The sequence below is a fragment of the Pyrus communis genome, chromosome 4 (assembly GCF_963583255.1).
Source record: "Pyrus communis chromosome 4, drPyrComm1.1, whole genome shotgun sequence".
In the NCBI taxonomy this organism is placed as follows: Eukaryota; Viridiplantae; Streptophyta; class Magnoliopsida; order Rosales; family Rosaceae; genus Pyrus; species Pyrus communis.
The window spans coordinates 9103154-9123602 of NC_084806.1; the positions used below are offsets into that span (position 1 = coordinate 9103154).

A 20449-nucleotide genomic window follows, 5' to 3' on the forward strand; every position below is an offset into this window, starting at 1 on the left:
TGTCCCTCCTTGCAACCCAAATCCAAAACCACTCCCACCCATCCTCCACATCCTCCTCCGCACCCATCCTTCGCGCACCCATCTTCCCATCCCCACCCCCCCCCAACCAGCAACCCAAAAGAAGAAAAAAAAAAAATAAAAAAAAAAAATAAAAACCACCCCTTTCTTCTCCCTCCCGTCTTCCCCAAACCCACTGTGCACCCATCCTCCACCTCCTCCTCCGCACTCACTACCTGCAACCCAGAAAAGAAAAGGAAAAAAAAAAAAAAACCCATCTCCTTTCCTTGCAACCCAGATCCTCCCAATAGGTGTGGATTTAATGAGTGGGATGTGTAGAAAAGGGTGGGTTTCTAGGTGAGGTGGGTCATGGAGGAATGTGGGTTTGAGTGGGTCATTCGCGCGCCGGGTTGGGGCGGGGTGGGTGATGGGGGGATTAATGGGTTTTGGTTTTGGGGGGAAGGAATAATGGGTGGGGGTGGGTTGCAGGGATGTGTTGCAGCTTTTGATTTTTTTGTTTTTGTTTTTGTTTTTTTTTTTTTTGAAGATTTAAGGTTTTTTTTTTAAAAAAAAATTTAATGTTTTTTTTGTCACGTGTAATATATTTGGCAACCACGTCAGCACTTAACGGATCAATGGATGAAAAATGTAACAAATGTATTATTTTGAAATAAAATAGTACTTAAGGTATGAAAGTGAAATATTTTGAAGATGTTGTAAAGAATTGAAAAAGATCCCAAACCTAATGTATGAAAGTATAATTTATTCTAAAAATTTTCTCTATACATAATCAAAAAGCACTTGTAGAGCAATCATCAAGTGGAAGTTTGGTTTCAAGGCCCACACGGTCATACCACACCGAAAGAAAACTTTAAGGCCTTTTTTCATTTTAATGGGCTTTAGACAAAAAGGGAATCGAATAAATAAAGCACACGTGGGACCCCGAGCTCTGCGTAGTCCAGCGGCACGACAACTGTTAATCTGCGGCGATGTCCAATCCGGATTCGGAACAAAGAAATCCAGTCAGCCAAACAGACCCCAATTCAACGTCTCGGATGAGAGAGAGAGAGAGACGCACACAGAGAAAACCTCCCTCGGCTTTAGAGCTTCTTCATGAGTGCTTCTCTGTCCTTTTTTCGCAGACCCAAAAAAACTGTGACATTTGGATTGCTTGCTGATTGCTGATTGATTACTGGATGCTCAGGTCCTCCATGTCCAGAAGAACCCAATTCGCCAAACATCCCGCTTTGATGCTCTATGGTATGATTTTCTTCTCTCAGTGATCCCTGTGTGCCTCAGAGCTCCAGGTGTGTCCGTACCAATCTCTCCATGTTGATTTCCAGTGGTTTTATGATATGGGGTCTGCTCAATTTTATTGCTTTCATCGAATTTTTGTTTGGTGTGTTGGGATTACTGAATTGTTGGAAATGGGGTTTGATCATTTTTCTGACATTTGGGGATTTAAACCTCAGTTGGGGTTTTTCGATTTTTACTTTTAAATTGAAATTTATATCGATTCGTGGGTGATAAGTTGATACAATACGGTGTATTATGTGTTTCTTCCTGAGAATTTTGGTTCTTGCGAAATGAACAATGTAAGTTTGGTTATTTGTTAGATTGAAATTCTTGGGTTTTTGTTTTAATTCACACCTCACAAGTTATGCAGATTACCCAATATTGATATATGGGGTCCACCATCCACGACCCCTTTTCCATTGCTAAATGCTAATTCTACTCTTTAATAGTTTTCTAAGTAAAGGTCCTGTTATCAGTAAAGTTGGGAAGTTTAGATTTTTACTTATATATGCATTGCCATTTTTCAGTTTGGTAATCAATTTATCAAAACAAATTCTTGTCTGATATGTGATGATTTATGAAGAGTCGTATATTCGTGGAAGTACTTTACAAAAAGTTTTGATTTTATGTATACATGCATCCTTGTGACTGTTTGTTTTTTATTTTCAGATTGTATTTCTGGAATGGCTGCTTTGAATCGATTGTAAGTCGTCTAGCTTGACTTAGCTTACAGTACGTTAAGGTCTTTTACCCTATGGCTCGGAAGGGTAACCAACAGAAGAATGCTGTAGATCGCCAGACATCAAGGCACAAAAAGAAGGGTCCAGATTCAGGGTGTACACTAGGAGAAACGAAAGGGCATGGGAAAGCAAGTGAGGTGAAAGTTTTCCCTGGAGAAGAACTGCCAAATGGTGACCAGCCAAGCAGTGCTCTTTCAGCCAGTTCGAGTAAAACCAATCATCCTGTGGAGGAGAATAAAAGCAAACAAAAATCTGGAAAGTCTTTGAGGAAAGAGAAGCAAGGTATGGATGCAATGCAGGGTCCAGAGGAATCAAGTCCTTTACGGAGTGATTCAGGAGATTGCAATGGAAACAATGAAGCTCCAAGCATGAGAGAAGAAAATGGGACATTACCTCCAAGCCACTTACGCCGAAAACATACAAAAAAAAAATCTGGTTCCTCCCTGAATAGATGGCATATGAGAACTTTGATGGCTCGGTTAGAGTTTTCAGATACCCGATTGTTTAGAAACTTGAAGGCATCAGCTTTGCCATTCTTGAAGATGGCTAGTGAATGGTTGCAGAGGCACGAGCCAATGTTTCTTACCGTAAAAAGTACGGCACTATGTGCCCGTGATTATGTCAAAACAAAGTTTGAGCAGGCATATCCAATTGTTTTGAAGTGGCTTATGCAGTTTGGGGGTATATTGTTTCTTTTATCAATGGCCTGGTTGGATTGTACCGTAAGGGGCATTGATAGCTTAGCTCGGATGGGAACAACATCCTTCTTATCAGTTGTATGGTGCAGCATTCTCTCAGTAGTTGCTATGGTCGGGATGTTCAAGTTTCTGATTGTATTGGTAAGCCCTAGTATTGCTACATTGCTACGGACCACTCACCTCATTATAACTTACAGTCTCTTTGGCTGGGATGTTTATAATTATAGGTGGCTTTATTTTTTCTACTTGTTTTTTCCCAGCAAAATGCACCTGTTTTGAGTCCCTTTGTCCTTTTAAACCTCCCTGGTTCCTAATGTTTACTTCTCACTTGTTGAACATCCAGACTTTTATGTATGTTTCCTTATGAATAGTTATCTGTTTTTTGCAATGGGTGAGGCGGATGGGTGAGTTTAAGAGTATCTGTTAAAGTTTGCATTAGTATGCTCTCATACATGTTGAATAAACTCCCAGGTCTTTGCTGCTTTAATTGGACTTTTCGTTGGGTTCATGCTCTCGATTTTGGTGGTTGCTTTTTGTGGAGCTCTTTTGTTGTGGTTCTATGGAAGCTTTTGGACAACAGGATTTGCAATCTTCTTAGGAGGTGATTCTTTTACCTCCTTTCAAGTGCAGATCATCTATTTCAATTTTCAAGTATGCATATTTCTTCATCACAGCTTGCTGAGCTTTGACATTCTTTGACATTCAGGTTTGGCATTCACACTGAGCCATGAGCGTATTGCCCTGTCCATTGCCACTGTGTATTCAATTTATTGTGCTTGGACATATGTTGGATGGCTGGGTTTGCTTTTGGGGTTGAATTTATCTTTTATCTCAAGTGATTGTCTGATATATTTCCTAAAGTACAACGTAAATCAGCAGAGAAGACCCAACGGATCCCCTGAACAAACATCTGGAATTCCAGGTCAACCAGACTTCTTTACCAGTGAGCAGGCACATGCTTCATCCTCTGAAAATGTTCCATTGTTTTCTGCCGATCGTAGCCAAGGAGTACCCTCAACCAGTAGCACTGATTCTGAGATAACCTCTGAAGATGAAGTTGTTCGGCTGTTAAACTGTACTGATCACTATTCCGCGTTGGGATTTTCTCGATACGAAAATATAGATGTTTCTTTACTGAAGCGGGAGTACAAGAAAAAGGTAAGTACCATTCTTTCTTTGCTCTAATAAGCATGAAAAGGGATCTTTTCCTGACTTCTTTGTTGTTTCTTGTTATGTTATTCTCTTGGAAGTTTCAAGATTTGTATGGCCAAGCATTGAGTCTGAGATCTAACTTTGTTTAGTGAATGATGACTTTTATCTTTCCAAAGATTCGTCTACATATATAGAAGTACTGCTTCTGGATAACATGCTATACTGTTCTGTTAATATATTTCTTTTTCTTTAACAAGTTTGTTATATTTCTTATCAGGCAATGTTGGTCCATCCTGATAAAAATATGGGAAACGAAAAAGCTGCTGAAGCTTTCAAGAAACTTCAGAATGCATATGAGGTGATCATTTGATGTCCATTGAGATTTTTTCTATGATCGATTTGATTATGGTTCTGATTGTACCACTGGCCCTTTTTGCTCCCATATTTTCTAGATTTTGCTTGATTCCTTGAAGCGAAAAACATATGATGACGAATTAAGGAGAGAGGAACTGCTGAACATTTTCTGTAGATTTCAAAGTACTTCACAAAAGGTAATATATATCTAATTTTTATGCTTTCTTGTAATTGGTTTTAGAATTCAAAATTTTTTGACCAATCTCTTCCATATCCATGAGGAATGTAAGAAGGGGTTGATAATTGACAGTGAAGCCTGTCGGTCGGCTCCCGGGATCCTTTCATTCAACTTTGTGATTAACTTTGGAATTGTTAGTAGAAGCTTATGTTGTTTTGGATACATCCCTTTGCTATGGCTTCTGCTAGGAATTAGTTGTTCATTTACTGAATATAGTTCTGAGGGATGTCAAGTATTACATGTTCTAAGTTTTTCCGCCTTACCTTATATTGCAATGTGTTTCCTAGAATGGAGGGCACGGTGTCTTTCCCCCTGGATTTGCACACCCAGAAGCTGATGGTGAAGACCCATTTGGGGATTCAAGGAGAATCGCCTGCAATAAGTGCGGCAATTTTCATGTCTGGGTGCCCACCAGGAAATCAAAATCTCAAGCACGGTGGTGCCAGGTTTTCGTTTACCTTTAAAGCATTTAATGATGTTCTATTAGTTTGCATCTTTAAAGATGATGCTGTTAGAGATTTTTTCGCCTGGTGCTAATGTACTCCTCTTTTGAAAGGATTGCAAAGATTTTCATCAAGCAAAAGATGGTGATGGGTGGGTTGAACAATCTTCCCAACCCTTCTTCTTTGGAATGTTGCAGAAAGTATGTGCATTTATATATGCTGGAGAAAGGTTGCTTTAGAATTTTGCGTTAAAAGAGAATAAAAAAGAACTATCACCAGTACAATTATAGTTTGCTGAAATTTACGTAATGCAAGATCATCCTTTTTTAAACAATGTTGTATGTGCAGATAGATGCTCCATCTGCATTTGTTTGTGCGGATAGCAAGATATACAATGCTACTGAGTGGTATATTTGCCAGGTAATTCAATTTGAACTATTTTACTGAGTTTATCGTGGATATTCTTTTTCCTTTAGAATAACACTCATGCCGCCTTCTGCACCCACACACAGTTTTTGTCACATTGAAAGCAGATGTGCATGAAGCTAAATTTTGTTGTAGGGAATGAGATGTCCAGCCAACACTCACAAGCCAAGTTTTCATGTTAACACTAGTGTGACCTCTAAGCATAATACTGGAAAGGGAACAAGTTCGGGGCAAAGAGGAGGTCAGATGCCAACATCGAACTTGGAAGAGAACATGACAGAGGAAGAATTCTTCGAGTGGTTACAGAATGCAGTGCAAACTGGCATGTTTGAAAATTTTGGTACCAGCACCTCCACTGAGAGCCCATCTGCCAAATCTGGACCTGGTACCAAGAGTGGTGGCAGCACCAGTGGCAGTGCTAACAAGAGAAAGAAAAAGGGAAAGAAATGGTGAGTATCCAAGTTGTTCCCGTTTGTTTCGCACTATCCAAGCATTAGTGATGCTGATTCCTGATAAGAAAGTTCATATGTTCAATGTTGGCCTGTTGTTTTTTTTTCTTTTTTTTTCAGAAAAGAATGCCTGAGGAAAGTTTGACATCATTAATCATAAGTATAGAATCCAATCACCATTAGTCTGCAACACCAGGGAGTTTGTATACCGTCTCATCATTCTTAATTGTCTTCATTTCTTCCATTATTTCCCCATTTTCACAAGAACGTAGACCGCAATAAGAAAATTCGAACTGCCAAAATTAGGGTAGTTTACATTTTCGTGGCAGGTCAAGGCAATAATGTTGTTGCACTGCCTACATTTAGCACTTGGGCTTGTGTAGGGAGAGGAACTCGTTGGACGCAAGGAGTGATGAAAAAGCAAGTGATGTTGGGCACTGCATTACTATGCATATGGAGTTTATGAAACCATGTAATCTGATGGTTAGCTATTTACCTCATGGGATGAACCCTAACAAATATGATAACCCGCGACAGAGTCGATTTACTCCTTGTTATGCTCCCGATATGATCAGTTTGGTGGTTCAGCTTTGAAATTGTGGTGTCGGAATTGGTTTTTCGATCTCCAATGGCTCGATTTGAATTTGATTCTTGACAGGGCACCTAATTAGGGTGGCAATGGAGATTGAAATGTCTTGATGCTAATCCGCCCTTGTTGCTAGTCAAAATTTGGATTTGAAAAACGACCTGTTCTGTACATTGGGTTCGCAAGGGCGACACCATGCTTGGACTGGGTTGAGCTACCGTTCAGTACAATTTTTTTGGACAAATGAGAGAATTGTTATTGGCGTTTCAAAATTTAACTGTGCTTTTTAAAAATTAGCCTATCTCACCAAGCAAAATTTGTTCATTTCATCCTAACTGATCATAGATGGAAAAAAAAAAAAAAAAAAACAAGTTATATTCCACCTCAGTGAAAATTTTAAGTTCCGCCTCGGATTTAGTTATGTCATTGGGTTTTGGCTAATGCGATATTGTTATATTCTTATAGCCTTATTTATTTATCGACAAAGGTCAGTTGATTAAAATAAGCGTGTTTTAGATTAGCCCTTTACAACTGTTAAACTTTAGATAAAATCCAAATTTTGAATTTGATGCCATGTAAGAGAAAATATATCCATACATTTAAATTTATTAACACCATACCACTAACATTAATATGGCTATTACGGTTTTTTTTTGTAAGACTTTTAATTTATTGTCTTTTGTTTGTCAACAACATTCAATTAGTTTAAGTTTTTTTTGCTTTTAATTAATTAAAAAAAAAGGTTTTTTTCTTCTTTTTTGTGAAATCTCCTAATCCAAATCTAATTAGTTCAATATACATTCTATTGAAAAAGTCGATACATTTACTTGTGAGAATTAAAAAAAAAAAAAAGAAGGTAAAAATAAACAAGTAGATACATTGTTTCTTGTAAAAACTAAACAATAGTTACATTATTTTCATTAAAAAAAAAACAATATGTAATTTTTTTTTCTATATAACACAATATGTACAGAATTTTCGTAAAAATTAAATAATTGGTACTTTATTTTTGGAAAAAAAAAAAAAAAAAAACTAGTAGAAACATTTTTTCTTTTAAAAATTAAACGATGAATTTATAAGGTAAATTAGTTTGCATGTATTTTGCATATGTGGGTTTATTATTATGTAGGTAAATTATTTTTCATGTATTTTACATATATTGGGTATATTATTTTTCTTTTTTTAAGCAATCTAACATTTAAAAATTTAATAGTAGGTGCACTATTTGAATCAAATGTTTTTTTTTTTTTTTTTTGTAGGTAAATTATTTTGCATGAATTTTACATATATCAGGCATATATATATATATGTGTGTGTGTGTGAGAAATAATTTACCTACATTAATATGTAAATATAATTTTATTGACTTAATTAAGCATGTATGATAACATATACTAGACATGTTTTATGTTATTATATATTAGGCAATGAATTTATAACATTAATGTTTTTTTTTTTTTTTTTTTTTGTACAATCATTAATTCTCCCTTACCATCCACCCGCATGGCATTAATTATGTACATCAAACATTCAAATAGGGTTTATAAAAAACAAAAAATTTCAAATAGGGGTATTTTAGGCATCTGATTTTTTTTTAATGTGTCAAACATAATTAATGAATTTGTTGATGTGAAATCTAGTTTGTCACATCCCGGCCCGGGACGGATCAATTTCGGGCCTGCTCTACCATCGTAGCACGATATTATCCGCTTTGAGCTTACCATTCCCTCACGGTTTTGTTTTTGGGAACTCACGAGCAACTTCCTAGTGGGTCACCCATCATGGGATTGCTCTAGCCCCCTTCTCGCTTAACTTTGGAGTTCCTACGGAACCTAAAGCCAGTGAGCTCCCAAAATGCCTCGTGCTAGGTAGAGATGGGAATATACATATAAGGATCACTCCCTTGGGCGATGTGGGATGTCACAATCCACCCCCTTAGGGGCCCGACGTCCTCGTCGGCACACACGCGACCAGGGTTAGGCTCTGATACCAATTGTTACATCCCGGCCCGGGACGGATCACTTCTCGGGCCAGCTCCACTACCGTAGCACGATATTCTTCTCTTTGGGCTTACCATTACCTCACGGTGTTGTTTTTGGGAACTCACGAGCAACTTCCCAGTGCTCTAGCCCCCTTCTCGCTTAATTTCGGAGTTCTTATGGAACCTGAAGCTAGTAAGCTCCCAAAAGGCCTCGTGCTAGGTAGAAATGGGAATATACATATAAGGATCACTCCCTGGGTGATGTGGAATGTCACATAGTCAATGAGTTTTATTCAAGAAAAAAACTTATGTCTGATTTTATGTAGAGAAAATTAAATTTTAGAGACTAAAGTCATATTTTCAATTAAAATAATGAGTCATCCGTTTTATAAAAAAAAAAAACACCTAAAAGATCGGAAGAAAAAGAATTAAAAAAAAATCGATAAAGAAGGAAAACCAATTAACTAGACCGTTGGACATCTATCACGAAGAACTAGATGAATCAACGGTGGACCAGGACAACCTTACAGACGGACAGGATTTAACCATCAAGATATAACTCTACGGAAATTACGAAACCACCCCTTTCCTTTCCTTTACTTGTATCGCAAATCGCATATCCTCGCCGGGTCTCTCTCTGCTCCTAAACATCTTCAATGGGGGCACTCATACACTCCTTCTCTGTAGCTTCTCTCACTCCAACGGCTCTAAAACTGGTCTGCACAAATGGGTCCTCCTCCAAAAACCAAAATTCAAGCTTGCAATTCTCAAATGGATTCTCTTCGTTTTCTTCTCGTCGGCCATTTCCAGCTCAGAAGCTCCCAGTAACAGTCAGAAGGTCGGTGATTGTTTTTGCGAAGAAGAACAGCAACAAGGAGAAGAAGAAGGAAGACAACCACAGCTTTGCATCGAAACCGGATGAGGCCACTGGGCCTTTCCCTGAATCTGTGCTGCTTAAACAGGTTCCCTTTTGTTTATATTTCTACACAAACTCCATATTTCTTTTACTCCTTTTCACTTCTTTATTTTGGGTTTATGATTTTTTTTTATTTGTAACTTTGGCTTCCGAAATTCAACGACTTTTGAGTGCGACCCTTTACTTTTTGGCTGCTGTAGAATGCTCAAAATTTGTTATTTGGGATTTAAAGTTAGTAAATTCAGGTTTCTGATACATTCAAATTGTGGGCTTCTGAGGGATTTATTTTGCTTTGTTTTGTTTCTTGGAATTATTGTGTTTCACCATTCAAGTATGAGCCTTGCGTTCTGAAAGATTTTATTTTTCTTGAAAATTTAAATGAAGGTGGATAAGATAAGATTTTTTGGGTTGCTTAAGTTTATTTGTGGATGGTTTTGAGATGAGACTTTGTTATGAATTGCAGAAGAAAGTTCAGGAAGATGGTAACGTTCTCCCTGAGTTTGCAGATGCCGAAGAAGGTAAGCTATCATGATTCAAACGGATTGCTGCTTTTCGAAAGGAATAGCGATTGCCCTTTTTTCCGAAGAATCATTTGGGGCCTTGCAGTTATTGACTTTGTTTTCATTTCTATGCAGAGAAGGTGTATGAATTTTTGAAGCTTCAGCTGCAAAGCGATTTGAATGAAGAACGAAGTAAGTGCGGTTCATGCTCATTTTTCTTGCTAGTAGGATTGCCTCTTGGTTTGACTTGTTTGATTAAAATGGTGAAAGAAATTGTCTTCTAATAGTTCATAGAACAAATGGAAAATATTATTTAGTGTTTAACCATTGTTGGTTGGTTATAACTTATTGTTTCCCTTGTTACAGTGCGCCACTATGAGCTGGTTTATCTGATTCATGAGAAACATGCCGAAGAGGTTGGGAGTGTCAAAGAGAAAATTGAAGGTTAGTTTTTTACTTCTAACTCTCTTAGTAATGTCTCCGTGAACTTCGATAGATTCGCAATGAACTTTGATGCAGGCAAAATTTTCTCTTCTAACTCTCTTTGTAATGTATCTGTTATTACTGAAACAAATATGATAGGTTCATCATGAATTTTGGTGTATTCAAACTTTTGCCTTCTAACTCTCTTACTACTGTGTATGGTAAAGAGACACGAAACAGAAGTTGAGATCGAAAGAAGTTAAAATGCTGTGATGATGTGTGGATGTTTTGTAGTGTTAATGGTTTCCCTGCTACATGTTGACCTGTGAGGGTGTCACATTTAGGTTGCCCATGAAATAATCTTTAGCAGTTTTAGTTTAGCAATCATATTTGAAGAATGGATAGCTTTTTTGTTTTTGTTTTTAACGTTATAATTTCTTTTTCCACCTAACATGGCAAGTGAGCTTGTAATTGATAGAATTTCATCTATCTATAAGTATTGCTTAGATTGAACATTTGTATAGCAACTTGCTAACGTTCTATTCTACTGATGCGGCTTATACTTATCGGAATTCTTATAGCATGAAGTTCCCTTACCCTTTTGAAATATATCGACAAAGTTATATTGAAGTTTATCTATGAATTACTTGCAGAGTTTCTAGCGGAGAAGAAAGCCAGGATATGGAGAGTGAGCAATTGGGGAATGCGAAGACTAGCATACCAAATAAAGAAAGCGAAGAACGCTTACTACGTTTTGATGAACTTTGAGATGGAAGCGAAATGGATAAATGACTTTAAGACCATGCTAGACAAGGATGAAAGAGTCATTCGGCATCTTGTGATTAAGAGGGATGAGGCAATCACAGAAGACTGCCCTCCTCCTCCCGAGTTTCACACTGTCGGTGGAGGTACAGATTCTGATGAAGAAGAACAGGATGATATGGAGTATGATGACGAAGAGTATGAAGATGACGATGAAGACGGGATTATTATCGTTGACGCTGACAATGATGATATAGAAGAAGATAGGGAACAAAGAAGGGTAGAACAACTAGTGTAGGAAAACCAGGATTGATAAGAAAACTGAGGGCAGGGAAAGTGAGAAATATTTTTGTATAAATTTGTGTAACGTTTCAAACAATAGATTATATTTAAGTAGATGGTAGCATATGAAAGATTTGTTTTGATTTATGTATCTTATTTGATTTAAATTTAAATAGCATATAAAATTTTTGTTTGGATTTGTGTATCTTATTTGATTTAAATTTAAGTAGCGTATAAAAGATTTGTTTGAATTTATCATTTATGTATTTTTTTTATTTAAATTTAAATATACTCAAACTGTTGATTTGATTCCCATTTAAGAGACCGGTATATAAAAATATCATAACGTTGGATATTAAATTCGATATTTTTTTTCTTCTCAAAGGTAAAGAATTTTATTAAATTCGAATAGAGATGTTTATATCAGAAGCTAATGTATTAAATAACCATTCAGACTCAAAACCATTCCAACTATGAAAGCCCCCTTCCTTTACCACTAGATGTGATGCTTTGTTACAAGTCCAAGGAGCGAAGATAAAGTCTACTGACTATGAAAGCCTCATTCCCTTACTACAAACGAAGTCACTAGATGTACTGCCTTATTACAAGCCCGAGGAACGAAGATAAATTCTACTGAACTCACTCTTCATATGATGCCATATTAAATTCGATTCATAAAATCGTGTATGCTGTGCATCATAAGATACCACCTAATATTGAAAGTAAGATAAAGTTATTTTGACTTGTGGTTCCAGAGTAGTTTGGTTTAGTTTGGCTTAGTTTAATTTGGTTTGGTTTAGTTTAGTTTAGTTATGTTGTCATGTCTAGCTAGTGTTGTGGTCGCGCTGCAATGATATGGCGGGATATGATTTTTGTATTGAGTGATGTGTTATTTGGTCTCGTCTACCTAAAATGACTCTATACGGTCTCGCTTCTGCGATGACTTTATATGGCCTTGCTATTCGGTGGTGACCATTTACAGTTGCTGATACAAATCTGTTATATCTATCGTTCTGTGACAGTTTGTATGGTGGCGTGTAAAAATTTTCGTACATGTAGTAGCCATCTAGGGGTTTACTATTGTTGTCTTGCTTAAGCAAATTCATCTCTAGATCATTTTCTTGGTCACTGGAGTATTGTACCCAATTGACACCTATGTATTGTTTGAGATGATTAATAAAATACCAATCTATCGTTGCTTGTCAAACAAAAATTCCCCTCAAAATAATTAATTAAAATGGATAAATTTCATTATGTGTGATTCACTTAATTCCCAATCCCCTCCAAATAAAAAATCTAATATAACAAGTTACTTATTTTAATTCAATCCTAGACACATAAGGAAGCCTAAATAACATTACTTGAAAAAGAAACTTCTATTTTATCTATGAGATAGGATCAGGGGTTAATATTTTGACATTTCTTTTGCACTTTGGAAATTACAATTCACATCATCATTCATTAAAGAGAGATTATATTCACACACTTCAAATTACTTCTCCTACACTTTTTTAATTTTTTAATATTTTTTATACACCACTAACACTTGATAGAAAAATATTAAAAAATTTAAAAAGTATGGAAGAAGTAATTTTAAGTGATGAATATAATCTTCCTTCATTAAATGATATGAGCGAGGACATGAATTATAACTAATATAATATAATATAATACATAAACAAATAAAGATTAAAACTTAAAATGAATAAAACTGGGAATTTCCTCAAACAGCAGAACTCTAGAAGCCTATTTGTCTCTTGGGATTGGCAGCCAAAGTCAAAGTACATCTATGGAGATTGGGGGATGGAGATTCCCTTGCATTCCATGATTAATTGTACAACTAGCCTTTATGCACGCGCTCAATCGTGTGTAGAAGACATTTTTTGAATTACAACATGTTACGTATAACTTACATGTTTTAAATGTATTTATATGCGTAAATTAACAAAAGAAAAGTCAAATATTTGAAGTAAATGTATTAAATGTATTACATATTTTAAATGTATTGATATGAGCGAGGACATGAATTATAACTAATATAATATAATATAATACATAAACAAATAAAGATTAAAACTTAAAATGAATAAAACTGGGAATTTCCTCAAACAGCAGAAACTCTAGAAGCCTATTTGTCTCTTGGGATTGGCAGCCAAAGTCAAAGTACATCTATGGAGATTGGGGGATGGAGATTCCCTTGCATTCCATGATTAATTGTACAACTAGCCTTTATGCACGCGCTCAATCGTGTGTAGAAGACATTTTTTGAATTACAACATGTTACGTATAACTTACATGTTTTAAATGTATTTATATGCGTAAATTAACAAAAGAAAAGTCAAATATTTGAAGTAAATGAATAATTTTAAATTATGATAAAAGAAACCCCTCATAAAACAATTAAAACAGCTGAATTCACATAATAAAATCGGTTTCTATAGAATTTACATTAAGAATAGAAAAAATAATATTTAATAAATAATTGATTGAATCATATTATTGTTAGCCCACCCGTCACCCTTAGTGTAGATAATATCGTTTGTTAAAAAAAAAAAAATCATTTGACAATTATTTAATCACATTATTATTCACGTGTAAAAACCTTTTTTATAACCGTCATTACACGTCTCTTAAGATGTTTTGAACGTGTTTAAAAATAGAGAAATTGAATCACATTATTATTAGCCTATTGTGACGACTTGTCCCTACTTTTCACTGGAATTTCTTTTTCTTTGGCGTGTTTGAACGATTTTGCCCTTTTTGGGAAACGTGTAATCTGACGTGGATTTTGTTTTCGCCTACTAATTATTTTTCATAGTTTTGTACTTAATTTGTACTCATCAATACGAATGCGTGAGCGTGTGTTAGACTTGAAACATACTTGTAACAAAAAAGTTACGCTCTGTCAAAGTACGAGGATAACGGGTATTTTTGTACACGTGTGTGTACAAATCAATCAGTGTTAGAAACACTGTATTAGATAGGGAGACATTTTTTGGGAGGAGGATTCTCTACCCTCCTAATCTCTCTACCCCTTCATCCTCTCTTATTTGAACAATCACGGTTAAGCCACGTCAACATCTTATATTAATTTTTTTATAGAGATAATAAGATAAAAAATAATATGTGGGATGAGGGGATGAAAGGGCATGAGAATAAGAGAGTAGAGAATCTTCCTCCAGTTTTCTAAGCCCTTTCCACTGTGCAAAATCAGAAAATCCTATCCCTTCCTTTCTTTAAATGTAGCCCGTGCCCTCTCATCTTTCACCCACTCTCCACCAATCCCTCTTCTTTCATTTATTTTGTAAAACTTAAAGTTTTCAAATCATTTCCATTAGTTTTCCTTTCATTTTTCTTGTTTTTCCCCCTACCAATCAAGTGCCTTCCCTCAATTCTGGCACCCAATCAGTGAACACGTTTCCACAAACCCATCACCCAATCAATTTTCAGAAAGATCAAATCTCACACTCTCTCAAACCCTCGTTCTTTTCTCTGCACACGCAGAGAGGCCGAAAGGCCATGCACCAACCCCAGTCACCACCACTCGACCTCTCCGGTGAGTTAGATCATCGGACCACCACCGTGCCTTATCTTTTCCTATCTCTGTAAGCTCAGGTCGTGAACTTCAAACCCAGGCGTGGAGCTTGCACTGCACAGTGGCCACTGTCACTGTTCATCATCTTCTCCATTGAGTTCTTATCGAGTTCGACCAAGGTAGGGTTTCTGGACACTAGTTTTGAATTCCTCTCATCGAAATTGTGGATGTGTGACTCATTTCAGACATCTTAGTGAAAGGTCAACGTTGAAATGACTCGGAGGAAGAGATCCTGAAATTTTTCCAACAAGGATCCGTGGCCATTTGGCCACTTTCAGACCAAATCCCCGACCAACCTCGACCACGACTGGACTCCTAATAGATATAGACTTATTCTCTATATTCCTAACTTCAGAATGGATTTTGAATCACTGAGTTTGGTTAACTATCGAACTAGAAATTCACTCAGAAAGTTGGGAAGAAATCCATGGTCGTTTGGCCACTTTCAGGCCAAATTCCTGGACAACACGGACCACATTTGAACTTTCAGTAATTATAGATCGATTCTTTACATTCCTAGCTTCAAGTGGGTCTTCGTAGAATTGAATTTGGTAGAATCGAGCTCGTTAGGAGCTTTGGAAGTAGAACCAAAAACCTACAAAATCGCTGGTCTTCGTGGGGAAGGCAAGTACCGTGGTACTCGCGGCGCGTGGGGGACGTGTGGGTAGCTTCCTTGCATTCGGCGCGTAGGCGAGTGGGTGCAGCCACTTGTGGCGGCACGTCCGGCCACCCATTGACCTTTTGTTAATTTGTGTAGGTCCGTGACGTCGAGTAGATCAATTTCGTATATTCAAACCCTATGTTTGAGCAATTTACGGAGGTTTTATTCAAGTTTTCATTTATGTGTTAATAAACTAAATTAATTAGTAATTTCACGTATAGGGGAAATGTATCCCGAAGGTTGGAGGCTTCGTTTCGATTGCATATCTTTAAGTGGGCATTTTGTTTTTATATCTATACATAATTATAGTTTCCATAAATGCGTATTTATTTCATTATTACGCTTATATTGCCAAGTATCGTTATTGTGATATTAGATTGTGATAAATGCTGCTATATGGTTAGGATATTACTGTCATGACATTCAAACATATTTTTACATGCTCATCTGCTGCACCTTGATGTTAGTACTTCACCCAGGGCTAGTCCTTCACGTGTATGTTCACATCCGCACCATTCGCTCGCCTTAGATCCAAGTTAGGTGTCAGTCCTGTCATACATATTGCATTAGGCAATTCTGACTCGTATGTGACCACGCCTCGACACCAGTCTTCACGTGATCGTAGTACTAGAATGTATTGATTATACCCAGTCCTATCGTACAGGTTGCATTATGCAACTCCGACTCGTGTGCTAGCATAGATTGATGAGCAAATGATTATACTTGATTATCACATGATTATATTACTGTGGCATTTGATATATCATGACCTGGCATATTTTTGGTTATATTGCTGTTGTATTGTTGTTACATACTTACGTAGTATGTTTTAAGGAAACTATACTTGTTTTACGGTAAGGGGTTAGTATGTTCGAAAATAAAGGTTTTCTTACAAACGTTGTATTGCTGACCCACTCAACTTTGTTTTTCGCCCCTCTAGGTTTAGTAGCTGTGCTTATGTGTAAACAAGGATTCTGGCAAATCTCAGGAGATGGTTATCACTAGTGGTATAATCTTCATCCTATTTACTATATTGTCTCATGCTCTGACATCACATGTGAAAGGGGTTCAATCCCGCTCACCCGCGCACTCTTTTGATTAGGCACTTTTTGGTTTAAATTTATTCACATTCATTTTCCACATCACTTTATGGCTTCGTCATCTTCTAGGTGTCGGCCAGTATAGCTCGATTCGAAGTCCTAGTGGACATTTCGGGTTGGGATGTGTCAGTGATGGTTGAATATTAATATTTCACGAGGAAAATCTATACTATTATATTATATATAAAGCGCACAGGTCCTATTTGGGGTCACGGGCTTCACTAAAAAAATTTGGACAAAAATGCCCCATAAACAAGAAAAGTTCAAAAGCAGCTAATAATGCATCATTACATCATATAAATGGTATTTTTTACAATTAATTTTTTGTACAGTTTTTTTTTAGGATATACCAGGGCTGGAAATTTTTCTTGAAAATCTCAAACTAAACAAAAAATTCCTAAACCGATAATACCAAAATTTTTGGGATTCATATTGAACCGATCTAGAACTTTTCAGTATGGAATCGGGATTACATATTTAATGATTCGGGAATCTCGAATTGAACCGAATATATATATATATATATATATATATATATTTATTTATTTATTTTGGTTGTATGCATGTTAAATATTGAATTTATGACACAACTCGATCCAGAATGTCCATTAGGACTTCGAATCGAGCTATGCTGGCCAACACCTGGAAGGTGATGAAGCCATAAGGTACAGTGATGTGGAAAATGTGATTAAATTTAAACCTTAAAGTGCCTAAGGACCAAAGTGCACTGCAAGCGGGAACAAGCCCGTTTCGCACGCAACGTCAGAGCATAAGTAAAGTACAGTAGTGTGGTTAAGGATCATACCCTCAGAGGTAGCCACTTATACTGATATTTGCCACAAATCCTCGTTGATGCGGACTTTCAGCATCTAAAACTTGGAGGGGAGCAAAAATAAGGGTGAGTGGGCCTGAAAATAAAGTTTTTAATAAAAACCTTTTTAAAAACATTATAACCATTCGCCGTAAAACCCGTATAATTTTCCAGAAAATAATAATACATACATATATAGAAATCATGCTTGAGAGTAGTGAAAACCAAGTATATGTCATGTCAAGTATCTCAGCAATGAAATAAATAAGCCAGATGAAATAAATCAATATAAAATGATATGCCAGCCGGAGTCACCTAACGTGACCTGTACGGCTTTAAACCTGCACACGAGTTGGAACCACTTAATGTGGTCTGTACGACAGGCTGGGTGTAAATAAATACTCTCAAGTGCTACAATCATGTGAAGGCTGTACGAAGTATCGCAAGTCACCTACGAGTCGGAACCACCTAATGTGGTCTGTACGACAGGTTGGCACCTGCCTTGGATCCAAGGTGAATTTACGGTGTGGGAGGTGAACGATCACGTGAAGGTTGGCCCTGACCTCGGGCGGAGCACTAACACCGGGGTGCATGATAATGAGTACCAAATGCATTTATGCATAACCATATACATCACAACAACTAACACCATAATGTACTCACCTGTAGCTTACCTGGGCTCCGCAACATCATGCAACATTATACATGACTACACCAATGTATATACTAAAATATAACGCAAGTATGACATGGCATTTCAATCACATTTCATTTAAAACAATTTCTGGGAAAAAAACATAAAGTATACATACGTATATATATAGAAAACCAAAAGCCCACTCACCTGGAGTCCGCGCTATAACTCTCTAGCACAAATATCAAGGCGTCACAAAAGATTGCCGCCTGTGACTAAGGCCAATTTGGCCGGGAAAAGCCCTAATTCCACTAAAACCCGTCGGAAACCCTTTAAAGAGTGGTTCTTGATTCAACTCCATACAAGCTCCGACGCCTCCAAGGTTGATTGGGCTTTGTTTCTGGGTTCATGAAGAGTTTATTGGTGATGTTGATTGAAGGAAAATGTTTTAGGTTTGGTGGATCTCGGCCAAAGGTCCTCATGGCGCCCATGGTTCCGTCGTGATGTTTTCCTCAAAATACAACCAAATTCATTATAATTTTAGGTTGAAAAGGAAGAGGGAGGGTAGTGGAATGTTTTCCAGGTGATGAATGGCGGCGATTTGCCGGAAAACTCGCATGCAAAGGCGTCGGAAGGTGTGAAGAAGCCGGGTTGGGCATGGGTTAAGAAGAACCGGGCGGGTTCCCCTCCTCTTTCTCCTCCCTCATTTCCCTCATTTTTCTCTCTTCCCATTGATCACTCTCTCTTTCTCTTTTTTCTCATTGGTCCGGTTCCCCCCTTTCTCTCCTTTATATTTCATCTCCACCGCCCAACACTCTTACCTTAATCTGGGCCACACACGTGGCTTTCCATATTTTGCTCCAAAAATTTAGAGCATTCTAGAAATAAACCAATTTACTAAAATGCCCCCAACTTTAAACGTTAATAACTCATTTGTTATAACTCCAAATCACGATCCGTTTGTGCCCACGCGTTCGTGGCGATGAGTACTATGAGGATACACTAAGAAATTGAACCTTACATGACATGACACGGCAGTCAACAAAAGTCAACACTTTGCCTCGAAGGGCATTTTCGTAAATTCACATTTAAAAATTATAAAAATCGTAATAATTGGGGACGGGTTCTTACAATTTAAGTACCTTGATAGTAGACTATATTAGAAATGGAAGCATGAAATTAAGTAGTTTGAAAATTTGGAACATCAACTAGACTTGGTAAGAATAAATTTGTATTTCAATTGATATGAAATTTCAAATAGGTATGACGTAAAAAGCCTAAATTTCAATTGATATGAAATTGGAGGACAAAATTTTAGGCAAAAAACCCATATTTTAGTCCATAGCCCAAAAATTTCAAATTTCAACCCAAAAACCCAAAAGTCCAAAATCGAAAATCCAATCCCGATCCATCTTGAAATACTCATAACATTTCTAGAATCTCGAAAATTGGAAATACCGAAACTTCGGTTTGGGATTGGTCTTCAAATTTCCATCCCAATAATTTTCTGTTTGGGATTCGGATCTCATTTTCGGTTTGAGATCCCATACCGAACCACTATATAAAGCGCGCATCCCTCATTTGGGGTCACGAGTTTCACCTAAAAGTTTTGGATAGAAATACCCCCCAAACAAAAAAAGTTAAAAGCAATTTACGTCATATAAACAGTTTTTTTTATAATTAATTTTTTTTGTGCAGCTTTTTTTTTTAGTACCCCACAATGGGCTAGCAATAATTGGATTCAATCGGTTGATTATTAAATATTATTTTCTCTATTTTTAAACACGTTCAAAACATCTTAAGAGAAGCGTAGTGCATGTTATAAAAAAAGTATTTCGCACGCGCATAATAATGTGATTCAATTAATTGTCAAATAAATTTTTTTTTGAACAAACGATGTTATCTACACGAAATGAGAAGGGGTGGGATGAGCCTTACAATGGACTAACAATAATATGATTCAAAAAATGTGTAGTTGCACGTAAGAGCGTGTATGAAGGCTAGTTGTAATTAAATGAGGAAGGAAACTCATATTTTCATGGCAGATAAAATAAGTTTTTGGAATATTGGGATATATTTTTGTTTGGATTTCCTATTAGCTTTGGTTTTTTTTTATTTTTTATTTATTTGTATTATTATTTTAAATGGCGGGCAACTGATTCACTGCATCAAAGACAAAGATGAATTTCATTAATGGCATATTGCAGAGCTTTTTGTTGTTGTTGGAGAGTTGCAGACGTAAACGGCAGAGGAGGAAGATGAAGGCCGGATCCATCTTAACTTCACAAAACTCCTTTATCAAAATACTTTATTTGAAGGCATTGCCATGTCATTTACTAGTCATCTTAACTTTTAGTTGAGAATCCGTACTCTAAATCAATTCTAGTTGCCATGTCATTCTCATA

At 36.8% G+C, this 20449-nt stretch overlaps 2 protein-coding genes across 5 annotated transcripts in view; both read left to right on the forward strand.

The window, feature by feature from the left end:
* Positions 1-926: 926 nt before the first annotated feature.
* LOC137731546 (uncharacterized) overlaps positions 927-20449 on the forward strand; it is a 35231-nt gene continuing 15708 nt past the window's right edge. The window contains exons 1-11 of one of the 4 annotated variants that reach the window (XM_068470675.1): positions 932-1257; positions 1963-2872; positions 3203-3332; positions 3438-3889; positions 4161-4241; positions 4336-4434; positions 4763-4921; positions 5032-5118; positions 5267-5338; positions 5480-5793; positions 5914-6034. In XM_068470675.1, coding sequence (XP_068326776.1) covers positions 2048-2872; positions 3203-3332; positions 3438-3889; positions 4161-4241; positions 4336-4434; positions 4763-4921; positions 5032-5118; positions 5267-5338; positions 5480-5793; position 5914 — 2220 coding nt within the window. In that variant the 5' untranslated portion in view covers positions 932-1257; positions 1963-2047 and the 3' untranslated portion in view covers positions 5915-6034. Of the gene's footprint in view, positions 1258-1962; positions 2873-3202; positions 3333-3437; positions 3890-4160; positions 4242-4335; positions 4435-4762; positions 4922-5031; positions 5123-5266; positions 5339-5430; positions 6035-20449 lie in introns of those variants that run through there. The other 3 variants (XM_068470676.1, XM_068470673.1, XM_068470674.1) reach the window with 3 other exon arrangements.
* On the forward strand, positions 8974-11484 carry LOC137732087 (protein REGULATOR OF FATTY ACID COMPOSITION 3, chloroplastic-like). Its single transcript, XM_068471380.1, has 5 exons — positions 8974-9322; positions 9740-9794; positions 9912-9968; positions 10143-10220; positions 10853-11484. The coding sequence occupies exons 1-5, from the start codon at positions 9017-9019 to the stop codon at positions 11257-11259; spliced, it is 903 nt and encodes a 300-aa protein (XP_068327481.1). The 5' UTR covers positions 8974-9016; the 3' UTR covers positions 11260-11484.

Coding starts and splice junctions, on each gene's coding strand:
- LOC137732087 (XM_068471380.1), top strand. CDS start 9,017: ATGGGGGCACTCATACACTCCTTCTCTGTAGCTTCTCTCACTCCAACG. Junction 9,969..10,142: donor CGATTTGAATGAAGAACGAA/GTAAGTGCGGTT, acceptor CCCTTGTTACAG/TGCGCCACTATGAGCTGGTT. Junction 10,221..10,852: donor TGTCAAAGAGAAAATTGAAG/GTTAGTTTTTTA, acceptor AATTACTTGCAG/AGTTTCTAGCGGAGAAGAAA.